This window comes from Schistocerca serialis, chromosome 8 (genome assembly GCF_023864345.2).
Source record: "Schistocerca serialis cubense isolate TAMUIC-IGC-003099 chromosome 8, iqSchSeri2.2, whole genome shotgun sequence".
Lineage (NCBI taxonomy): Eukaryota > Metazoa > Arthropoda > Insecta > Orthoptera > Acrididae > Schistocerca > Schistocerca serialis.
The window spans coordinates 240,754,938-240,767,839 of record NC_064645.1 but is presented as its reverse complement, the minus strand read 5'-3'; the positions used below and the strand labels follow the sequence as shown (position 1 = coordinate 240,767,839).

The 12,902-nt window shown below is 40.2% G+C and overlaps 1 protein-coding gene across 1 annotated transcript in view; it reads right to left on the bottom strand.

Moving 5' to 3' along the window:
* The window catches only part of LOC126416694 (putative neural-cadherin 2), a 62,896-nt gene that overhangs the window by 8,369 nt on the left and 41,625 nt on the right, over nt 1-12,902 (bottom strand). The window contains exon 5 of the mRNA XM_050084496.1: nt 5,193-5,348. Coding sequence (XP_049940453.1) covers nt 5,193-5,348 — 156 coding nt within the window. The remainder of the gene's footprint in view (nt 1-5,192; nt 5,349-12,902) is intronic.

Below are 12,902 nucleotides of genomic sequence, written 5' to 3'. Positions count from 1 at the left end.
TGTCACGTGACCTCGCTAGCAAATGACGGCAGTTATTCAGAGCACGAGGCCAACGAGAAAGACAGGCCGCGGCGTGTACGTTACGAAGTTACGCCGAGCTCGCTCAACTCAGCTAAGTGCATTTCTACACCGGTTAACTCGTAAGCAGATGTGTATGTATGAACGAGAATTGCATCGTCTATTGGTATTATTAGTCCTACAATGATAGGAAGTCCGTAGGCCTACTAACAGGCTCTAATTTGGCAATTAAAATTGTGCCAAAATGATTGTCAGTTGCGTAGAAAAGTCGAAGTGTTCTGGCGTGAAGAGACTTGTGACATTGCTCAGTAACACATTACGCACATTTTTTTGAAGGTCAATTACACTTTTTGGCATCGATTGCATAATTTTTTATCTATGAAAGAACAACATTAAATATGAAAACTAACCTGAAGCTCGGTCTTTTTTTAGCGTGTGTTACATGCTAAGTCATATCAAATACAAATGTGCAGGTAAAATTTTAAATAGTGGCATAAATGACTTATCTTCTGGGCCCGACATTTTTCAAATGGCTGATCCTCAAAGTGTTACGTTTTGAATGAGAGTTATAGCGCCCTGTGATTTAAGAAATTCACTGCACATTCTCACACGTAACATAAATCATCTTGCATGGAAATTTACTTTGAAAGTACCGCATCTCAAGCCACTATTCGTAACATTTTCTGGTGATCTGTTAGAAATTTAAACAATTGTGACGTCATGCACATCGAATGCACGTTAGTTGTTACGGACGTACTGCATAATCTTCGACCTAAAGCCTTTGACACTTTAAGGTGTCGGCAAATTGATCTGTGCATTGTGTAAATTACCCATTTTCTATCCAACTAAACTTTTATTTTGGTGTTATTCTCCGATTTATGTTTCATTGCTGCAGTATTGTTCAGCAGTAGTGGACTAAAGTTCTTTGTCAGCGTATCTGATCTTATATGTCAAAACTACAAAACTAACTGAAATCTAAAACAATGAAAAATCCCGGAATTCTAAAAAATTCCCGGGTTTTTCCCGGATGAAAAAATTCCCGGGTTTTTCCCGGATCTCCCGGATGTCCCGGGCCATATGCACCCTGTGAACAGAGGTGATCAACTAAATATATATCAGAATAGAATAGGTGCAGCTACCGATATTGATGTAATGCTGGTGAAAAGACTGGACACTGGTAGAATCATTGGTTGGACTGTAAACTAGAACACCGCTTTAAGAGATCACAATGCAGTCTCATTTGATCTACGAATTCCATGGAGTTCATGAACTACAGTGGCACCTACTGTTGCCTTGAGACATGCTGATGGGGATCTGTTAGCTCTAGCAAAAAGACACTTTTTGTTGCTTTATGAAGAACGCATTTTTACTTAAAGAGCAAGTATATAGATATAATGTGTACAATACAGACAAAAATAACAGTATCCAGAAAGGCCTTTAAAAATGTGAAAAACACAATGGAATGTAGAAATATCAAGTTGAAGTATAATGGTATGTAATGCATAGAATGTTTACCAATGATACTGGAAGGAAGAAAACATCAGCTAAGGTTGAGACAATTACCACTGACTGAAGAGAGAGTACAAACAATGAATGATTAATCTTAAACAAGTGGAGTGATAACTTTAAGTACATATTCAATTAAAGACTAAGATCTGTGGATATCCATAGAAACCGCTGTTTGGTAAAAGACAGGGGTCTAGTGTGGCAGGGGATACAACCCGTCGGCTTTGAACAATGACGTCATTCCTTAGTCGTAGATAGTAATGTCTTCACTTCGAGGCATAGATAATAAAGCAGTTCTGTGTTCTAATAAGCGCTATCATTAAAATAATTGAATGTGAATCTAAAAGCGATCGTTTATCTATATTTCACTATTTTACCATATTTCACTTTCTTATTCCACCAATATGCTTCAGTAGCTGATAAGTGTTTTTTGGCTTATTAAAAAAAATCTCACGAGATAGAATAAACTGATCCTAAGATACAGATGCTTCAGTAGCTGATAAGTGTTTTTTGGCTTTTTAAAAAAAAATCTCACGAGATAGAATAAACTGATCCTACTTTATTAAGCAATCAATAAAAAAACTAAACTAAAACATAACAGATTTGCTGTTGCTGTTATGTTTTAGTTTAGTTTTTTTATTGATTGCTTAATAAAGTAGGATCAGTTTATTCTATCTCGTGAGATTTTTTTTTTTAAGCCAAAAAACCCTTATCAGTTACTGAAGGGAGCTACAATGCTAAGAAGAATCGCTTCTCGGCTTTTGACAAGATCAATGTTTATCTCTCTCGCATTCCTTTGTTTCTCAACATTCTCCTCAGCTCTTTCATCTTAGTAATACATGCTCTCTGGTAACTAGTGACGTCATTGTTCAAAGCCGACGGGTTGTATCCCCTGCTACACTAGACCCAAAGACAGATGATTGTAGTAACTTCAAATCTATGAAGAAATGTTGGAAATACCAAGAGGATGGATTCTGTGGAGCACCACCTCCAGGCACTTTGCCAGGTGATATCACTGCTAAAGACAGCACCAATCCCAATCACCTATTAAATTAATTGCATACTGAATATCTTAGCAAAGGTGTTAAGCTTCCTTTTGCGGAGCAAAAAAGAATTTCAGCCATCTTTCTGGTAAGAGTGAAGCTCCAGATTCTGAGAATATTTATCCTGAGATCTTGCTGCATGCAGCTCTGCAGATAATACTTCCTTTAACATTTATTATTAATTGGACATTGTTCACGTATCCGGTATCGATATATTCTGCTGGCTGAGCCAGAGGCCATTCTTTTTTAATATCAGGTAAGACGGGGTTACAAATTTTACTTAAAGGATAGCCCTTGACTCTATTTATAATATCTGCCAGTCTAACTTTAATTGACCTGTTTAAGAGACAGCCCAATAGCAAGATGCAGGAGTGACCGTCTGTGTCCACCAACTTTGACTCCACATAGAAACTTATAATGACCATGTGTGTCTCATCTAACATTATTATGAGTCTCTTGGTTAGACAGTGCTCCACCACTGCAGTTTGTATTAATGGTTTGTGGTAAATGTGCTGCACACAACCTATCTATTTTTATAAGTCTAATGATAATAAGTACATGGTGTCAATACATGGTGTCAACCTTACTATATAAAGATATAGTAACAGCTGCATCCCTTGATCTGTAAGAATATGGATATATGAAGAAGGGATAGAAAGCTTCCTTTTCTATACATATGGGTCTACAGAAAGGACGAGGACACTCTGGAACACAGTGTTTATAGAAAACCAATGCATGTGGACTGGTACAGTCATGCAATGAGTTATCAACCACCATACCATTTCATGAGGGACCTGAGGACATTGACAAGGACAACTTGTGCCATCTGAGAAACTTTAACACAATAGCTACAACACCTTAAGTTACATTCAAGAAGAATGCCTACACTGAGAAATAGGTGTGCCATGCTTTGGTGTTCAGTCCTTTGCATAATATGCACCTGAAGATGAAAGTAGATTGGTTGCTTTCCTACCATATGCTGGTAATGTATTGTCAATGATATGATTGGCTCACTTAAAGGTGATATAGGTCAAGGGAAGTTCAGCATTTTAAAAAAAAAGCCTTGCCATTGTTGGAAAATGTATATTGGCCAGAATGGTGTATGATGAGATGCAGATAGATGCTACCACTCTCACTGTTGGTACTGTCTCTTAAATGAATTAACTGAAATTAGACTGGCAGATAATATTAGAAGTAGATGTAAGGGATTCCCTTCAGTAAAATGTTAAATCCTGTTTCATATGGTATTAAAAAAAATTATTCTTAGGTTAGCAGGCATAATGTTTTGACCTACATGCTTGGTAGCGATTTATCATTTCTGGAAGCTTTCACCAGTGGGGTGCTGTATCTTCACTTTGCATTTGGGAGCAGCAGCATGGCTTCTGACACATGCGCTTCAGGTTTACAAAGATGTATAAAAGAGCCACCATTCATGGTAGGAATCAGCAAAGAGATTCTCACCTTAATATGGTGTTCAGATGGACCAATGAAATACTGTTGAGATGACAGGAATATTAAGCACCAAAAATGTTAAAATAATAAGACAGTGAGATTGCTTAAAATCTGAAGAGCTGGGCAGAAGCATAGTACAGGTTCATATCTTACTGGCTGCAGGCACATAGAGAACTATATCAACTGCACTGGTGTTGGTTTGCTTGCAACAAACTTTACACATAATTTCAAACCCTTAAGAAACTTTTTTCGCACTGACAATTTCCATAAAATGATGAAAGGGAAAAATTTCAGTGCTCATACAATAAAACCACCACATCAGGTGTGACATTTAACCATATTTGTGACACATTTTGCAGACAATATCCACTTATAGCACTGAATGTACCTACAAAATTTTATCATTATACAATACCTAGTTCAGGAGATACGTCATCATGAGCATTGAGCTGCTTGAAAACAAAACTGCTGGGTAAAATTTACTAGAGATACCAGTTAAATATGTGTACAAATATGTGTGAAATATATTAAATATAAGTGAAATATATGTCACATATGTGTTGGGTGAATTTTAACCATACATATTACTTACTATCGAGAAAGAAATACTCTGGGGGTAAGAACCACCAATCTCCTTATGGAGTGAGGGTGAAAATGTGGAGAAAGGAGGGGGAGGAGGAAATGGATAGACAGAGAGGGGAAAGGAGGACATGGACATGGATATGAGGAAGTAGGAACTGGATGGGGGTGGGGGTGGACAGAGGAAGTGAAGAGGAGGAGATAAACAGAAAGTGGGGGAGTAAGAGATATACACAGACAAAAAGGGGGTGGGGGGGGGGAGGGAGGAAGATCTCAAAAGAGAAAGGAAATAGGAGGAGAAGGAGAGTTGGGGGGAGGGGGGGGGAAGATGGACAGAGGAGGGAGGAGCAAATGGACAGAAGGGGGAGGAGCGGATGGACAGAGAGGAGGGTGGAAGGGATGGATATCCGACCTAGGCAATGTCGGGAACTCATCTAGTATAATAATAAAAAAAGGGGTAATTTAACACAGTTATACAAAACAGCACATGCAGTGAATTAAGAAGCTGAGAATTTAACCCTTCATCTAATTAATATGTCACTGTTTCTCAAATTTATTGTTAACTATGAAATATTTACAATATCTTCTTCATACCTGCACACAAAGATGAAAAAGAACTAGCTGCTGTTCCACCACCTTCATAAATATACACATTCAGTTCATCTCTGTTTTCAGAAAGCAAATCAGTGTCAATTTTGTTTTTGTGTTCCATCAAGTATTTCGTGTCTGGTCCAGAACTTCCTTTCAAGTCTGAAAAGCATAGGATAAAAGTAATTCATTTTCATTTAATTGCCTTAAGTTCTACATCAGTGATGTCCAACAGTTCAACACTAAGTTACTATACAAGTGTTTTAGGATCTCACTGACAAACAGAGGATCATTTTATTTTAGTAACTATTCCCTCACATAGACAAATTTCTCAACTGTGCACTTCAGGCATCTGTAAATTTCTGATAATGATAGCAGCTACACAAAAATTAAAGGCATGTTCAAATAAATTATCAACAGGTGTTTAAGTGCCTGACTGATCCTCATTATATGCTTGGTACTTTCACAATAGTGACTGTCCATCTCCCAGGAGCATGGAAGGATTCTGTTTCATGTCATGAAATGCATCACTTATTTGGCCTATCAGGTCAGCCCTGAGGCAATTGGAGCAATGTACACTACAATCTTGACACAGATGCAAAGAAAAGAAAGTACTATCAGAGCAGTTAATAGAAAGCACTTAACAGAAAGCAGTGATGTCCCTTAGAGCACCATGAATGTATTATGCATAAACTAATGGTAAGTTGCTCCAATTAAGAATGATGGCATAAATAAAGGACTTGTAAAATGATTACCGTCCTGCTTACAGAAGACCTTTGCTGGAGGGACAGAGGCAAATACATTGTTCCAAATGTGACTAGAGTGGCATACTTAAAAGAGGCCATATCGGTGAATAAAATATGGGTGGGGAAAGCATCATTATTAATATTTGGATGAAGAAAGCCCTCACAGATTTGATATAAGGAGCAAAATCCCAATACCTGCAACTTCTAAATGTAGTACAGCAACAACATTCTACAAATAATCACATGTCCAGTACCTGTATCATGTGAAATGTCACACATACTGGTTAAAGGTTCAATACACAAAATTCATACCATCCTTTAAATACATTATCCCCTCATCACCTCTTCCAAAATCAACACACTGTGCAGTAACACATGTACGCTTATAATCAAAAGTATGTTTATACACAGTATCAAGTGAAATTTGTGGCTGAATTGAGGATATTTTGGTAGGAGAATCATTAAAAAAAGTAGATGTAAATGTTCCGCAGGGAAGTGGGTTGCAAATCTTGGTGTTCATGTTTTACATTAATGATCTTGCTCAAAATGTAAATAGCAACCTTAGATTTCTTGCAGATGATGCAGTTATTTGAATTGAAGTACTGTCTGAAAGAAGTTGCACAAATATTTATTCAGTCTTTGATAAGATTTCAAAGTGATGTAAGGATTGGCAACTAGCTTTCAATGTTCAGGTTTGTAAACTTATGCAGATCACAAAATGAAAAAAATGTAATATCCATTGACTACAATAACAATGAGTCACAGCTGGCATTGGTCAACTCATTCAAAACTTGTATATAACAATTTTGAGAGATATGAAATGGAATGGCCACATAGTGTCAGTCAGAGGCAAAGGTGGTGGCAGATTGTGGTTCACTGGTACTTGAGAAATGCAGTTAGTCTACAAAGGAGACAGTGTACGAAATATTTGTGTGATCCATCCTAGAACATAGCTCAACTGTGTGGGAACTACACCAAATGAGACTAACAGGGGATATTGAATAGATACAAAGATGGGCAGCACAAAAGGTCAAAGAGTTGTTTGAGCTGGGGGAGAGTGACATGAAGATACTAAGTGAACTGAACTGCCAGATGCTTGAAAATAGATGCAAACCACCCCATGAAAACCTACTTAGAAAGTTTCTAAAACCAACTCAAATGATGAATCTAGAAATATATTACAACACTGTACATGATGCTCCCATGGAGATCCTGAAGAGAAGATCACACTAAGTACAGCACACACAGAGACATTTAAATAATCATTCTTCTTGTGCTCCATACAGGAATGGAATGTGAGAAGCCCTAATAACTGGTAAAATTTGATGTACCCTCTATTATGCGTTTTACAGTGGTTTACTGAGTACAGATGTCGATGTAGGTGTCCCCTGCTAGGAAACTGAGACTGGTAGACATATAAAATTTCCATCTATTTCCTCTCGTCTCACCATATGTTCATATCAGTGGAGTCAGACAGGATGTAGGCTAGGATGGATAAAGAATCACACATGTAAACAACACAGTCTGGTAAGCCACACTGACGCAGAACAACAATTAATAATGAGTCAGCTGTGTTGCATTGCATACCAGGACCAATGTGATTCACTCTTTTGCATACTAACAATGAATTAAAATAAGATGTATATTACATAAAAATTATCTTCTGTGTGTGAGAAATTCCTTTCAAATTTCGTGAAATCCTTGAAATGCCTTAAACCCACATTGGGATGTACCCTCTGCTATGCATTTCACAATGGGTTGCCAAGTATACATATAGATCTATGTGCCTCATGCTAGCAAAACAATGCTTGTAGATAGATAAAGTTCCCTCACAGAGACACCCCCCCCCCCCCCCTTCTCCATCTCACTCACTCAGTCACACACACACACACACACACACACACACACACACACACACACACAGTTGTACTCGCAACACACACACTTTTTTTCTAACATTTGACAGTAGGAGGATGCCCTTTTAAGTTTTTACAAAAACACCGAAACAAATTTTCTTGGTAAAAATCATTCATTGTTTCTCAAAATAACTTTCTTTATTATTTTTAATCTTTCTCATGTGTTCAAACCAATTTGGGAACTATTTTTTCCATTCTGATATTAGTAACTCTGGTTTCTGAAGGGTTCAACAGCTTTGTGGATGAAATATCATTGCCCAAACATTCTTTCTTTAACATACAGGAGCAAGAAGAATTATTTGGGTGCTAAATTAAATGAACACAGATAAAAATACTTTAATTCAATTTTTTTCCGCTTCAAATCATCAGTTGTTTTATGTACTCTGTGACAGCTGGCATCATTATGCTGAAGCATTACGAAAATTTTAAGTTATTTCCCCTGACTTCATCAATGATATGCCACCCACAAATTGCACAGTGTTCAGTATCAACTGTTCTTTGATTCTCTACTGCAGTGGTCATGATCCTGACATGTCCAGCACAACCAAAGGAATAAGTGATGAATGTTTTTGTAGTAATTCTGAAATAGACTATTCTGTTTGGTTTCTCATACTCTTAGAATACCCAAACTGTTGGTTGGTGCTTACTGTACTGCCCATACAAATATATCCTAATTTCATCTCCCATGATGATGTTTCAATATGGCTTTTGCATTAACTTGATTGAATTACACCAACTGACACAATCCAGTTTTTGTGCTTTAGTCAAATTGTTTGAAATCCATCAGGAAAAGTAAAATATGCATGAAAAGGCATCTTTGAAAGTCAATAATTGCCTAATTCCTCATGGCCCTGTCTGAGTCACATATTTATTTCCTTCAATCATGTTGCACACAACGTGGATGTATTTTTGTACAACAACCAATTTTGCCTGGTGTATCCTTGGAGTATTTAATGGTGGCATACTTCAATAAAATCTTCTCTCAGTTTACAAGCCACCTCACTTTGAATAAGACACAAACGCTTTTGATAGCTGTCTCAGTCATCATCATTACAAGTTAAAATCAATGAGTGCCAGAGCTGGCATAGTGTTCCACTTATAAGTGCAATAGCAATGTCTGGAACTTTTGAGAGAGAGCAGAAATGATGCATGTGTGGAAGGTGAGTGGGGCAGTTCCAGCCCACAATAGGACCATGTCATTTTAGGTGGCCTGAGGAAGTGGTGCCATGTTTGAAACTGTTGCCATGTGCCTAGAAAAAAAATTTTGCCTAACAGGGTCGCCAGCCATTCAGACACTGAAGCATCACGGATTTGCGTATGTACAAGGTGTTGCCTCGACGCACTGGGTCGATCACAAGAACAACAGATGGCACCATGAGCACCACCAGAGCACCTCCGTGCCAGGAACCTGTTTCCTCCACCATGTCATGTGTGTGGAAGTGGATCAGCATGAATTCCTCTGCATCCCAGCTACGAAGGGTGGCACAAGCTAACACATTGACAGTCCACTCCACCAGAGTCCTGGACCAATTCCATGCACCAGCTCTCAGCAACCCATCAGAGCCTGGTCAGAAGGCACTGCAGTGGACCCTATGACTTTCCAGCAACATCCCAAGACGTATCTGTTGCCCAAATATGCTGAATGCTCAACATCCATCACTAGGGATTATCGGTGGCATAGCCTTCACGTCCCATTATGTTTATTTACTGTGTGTTCCTGTCATATGCCTGTTGGTGATTGAGAAGAGTTATACTTTTTTTATTAAATCTCTCTACTTTGGTCATAATAAACCCCAGTTCTTGTTTACCTAGGTCTTGTTATTTCTTATCAAGTGTCTCCCCATCCGAGACATCAGGGATGACGAGGTATTTGGACCCAGATGGTTAGGTGTGTGTGTTATTTTTCTGTTCCTTATTCTCCCAGGTCACCTGATATTTTGTTTCTTTTCCTTCTTCCTCTATGACCGAACAGCCAGTATCCAAACCTCTTGACATGACACAACAAATGTTCTTTCTGTGGGACTTGCAGCAGGTTTTGCAAGGGTTGGTCAGCACAGTGGCAAGCTTTACAACAGCAGCTGCTGATGGCTCCCAACACCCTTCTTAGCCGGACCTCACAGTTAAAGGCTTTTGCAGTACACCTTTTTGACAATAAAGTTACCTTGGGTAAACTACATGACACATCTTGTACAACATATTCTGGCATATGGTACCTCAGGTGATGCCCATCGTAGGGCGTTTCTCCTTTCCTATGTTGGACCAGAGTTTTACTGCCTTCTGCAGCTATTTAAACCTGAATCAGAACCACATGCTCTATCATATGAGGAACTAAAATTCTGCTTCCAAGAATATTATAACTCGCAGGTACACATTGCTGTGGTGCGGCACAAATTTTCCAGCTGCTGTAAGCAACAGGATCAATTCTACAGGGAATGGGTCATGACGCTCCGAGGTCTTTCTCGGGAATGCCAGTTTCAGTTTTAGGATGAAGTCTGTAAACAGTCTTATGCCTCATCACTCATTTGGGATACGATCCTGGTACACAACTCCGATAAGGGGCTTTGAACGGAGTTACTGACACTGAAAGACACCCCACTGGATGCTTGTCTCCAGCTCATTCAAGCATTTGAGCAGACCATCCATGCATCAGCTTTTGTACATGATCCTCCTCCTGTCTATGCACCCCATCCTCGATCATCATGTGGAACACCTGCTGATGGTTGGGCTTTCCTCCACAGCAACCATTCTTCCAATGCCTCCGCAGTTAGAGCAATGACATAGTGGCAGTCAAAGGACAGCTCACGGCCCTCTTTCAGTGTGGGACCATAACCTGTAAAGGATGCCTCCTTGTCATTGATACTCCAGGGGTGAATTGCTCTCTTTACCGTTTTGGGACTGGAAGTGCACAATTTGACCAATAGCATCCAGCCAGGTACTGAGATCTTCATGAGAAGTATCATTCAGTGTTTGAGCCTTCTACTATGAGTGTCATGGGATTTTAAGCACACATCTCCCTCCTCCAAACTGCCATGCCCCACTTTTTCAAGGCTCAGAACACTCCATTTGCTCTGAGGGATAAGTTACAGGTGGAGCTGCAATGTTTGCAAGATGATCTTGATGGCTGTTTCCAATAGTCAATAGTCCTTGCAAGTGCCTCAATGATGTTCAGAACATCTTACATGGGAAATGCTGGGCATAGTCAACTACCTAGGTGACATCATCATTGCGGGAAGGTTTGCACATGACCTGGCTGATAACCTATATGCTCTTTTCTTTGTCCTCCACACTGCAAATCTTCACTGTAACCTGGAGAAGTGCAGGCTTTTCATTCCTCAAGCAGAATATCTGGGACATATCCTCAGTGTCTCAGGAATTTGGGTAAGCTGCAATATGTCCAGTCTATGCAGGATTTACCACCACTGATGAATGTCACCACTTCAATCAGTATTGGGCCAACTGAATTAGCCATCATAAGTTCATTCCCCATGCTGCAACTACTGCTGCTCTGCTGCATAATCTCTTACGCAGGAATGTGACATGGAATTGGGACATGACTTTCAACCACACTTTCCAGGTCCTTAAGGGGGCATTGCTTCAGCCCATCTGTCTGATAGCTTATGATCTGTAACTTCTTGTGTTCATCACGGCAAATGCACCCAGTTACGGTGTATGAGCTGTCCGCTCGCATATAGTTGACGGGGTGGAATGACCAGTCACCTTCATTCGAAAATGTTGATTTTGGGCCGGTGCAACTATGGACAAAGAGAAAATGAAGCCCCGGCCATTCCCTATGCTTTAAAAAAATTCTACAAGTATATCTATGCTCATCACTCTACCCTACTGATCGACCACAAACAACTGCTGGCACTACTTCACGCTGATGCCACCACTCCCACAAAACCAGCCTTCAATGATGAGCTCTGTTTCTTGCCAGTCATTCCTATGAAATTCAGTACCATTCTCTGACTCATCATGCCAATGCTAACCTACTTTCATGGTGGCTGTTGGGTCCAGACTCCTCCTTTGATTCCAATCCAGAACTCTGTGGCCACTTAGATACTGAAGATGAAGCAGCTCTCACCTTACTACCCACCAATGCTAAGCCCATGGTCCAGCGTTCTGTGGAAGACCCAGGTCTTTGCAAACTTCTCCTTCTAGTTTGTTGGGGATGGTCATTGGACCAACGGCAGATGGTTAACCCAGACATTCAAGGTTATTGGTATTGCTGGCATGAATTCTCTGCCCTCAATGGTGTCTTGTTGCTTCAGGGTGGAAATGGCCTCCCTCGAGTGATCATCCCATCTTCTCTTCAATGCCAGGTTCAACACCTGCTTCACCAATGTTATTGGGGCATCACACTGACAAAACACCTGTCACAGCAACATGTATATTGGAAATGGATAGACATAACATTGCTGGCTTGGTGGATACCAGTATATCTTGCAAAAGGAAACAAGCAGCCCCACTAAAATGCCATTTTCCGTGCTCGCAGATATCGACCCCATGGTCATGACTTTGCAGGCCCTCTTCTCGGCCAACTGTGGTTCACTGCGGTTGATGCTGGATCTGGTTTTCCATAAATCTCCTGGATGTCTTCTACATCATTTCAGCATGTGAGTCAAGCCTTGAACTGCATCTTTGAGATTGACAGTGTGCCAGAAACAATTGTCATCGACAATAGGCCTCAGTTTACATCCACAGAGATCACTTCTTTCTGCACATCCAGTGGAATTGCTCTCGTCCACACAGTGCCTTTCCACCCAGTGTCAAATGGTCTGGTGGAGTGGCTTGTTCGAACATTTAAGGATCAGCTATCAAAGCTTCACCAGCATCTCCCTTTGGTTGATGCACTCTCCACCTTTTTGGCCTCCTACCAACAGGAGGTGACCAGTCCAGCTAATGACTCCACCGAAGGCTGCAGCAATCTGTTCTCTCCCTGCTCCATCCATGGCAGCCAAGGAGCCAGCATCACGAGGTTGTCTGCATCGCTTTTCCATCTGTGATGATGTCTGGGTCCTGACCTTCTCTCAACAAGGCTGCCAATGGACTCTGGT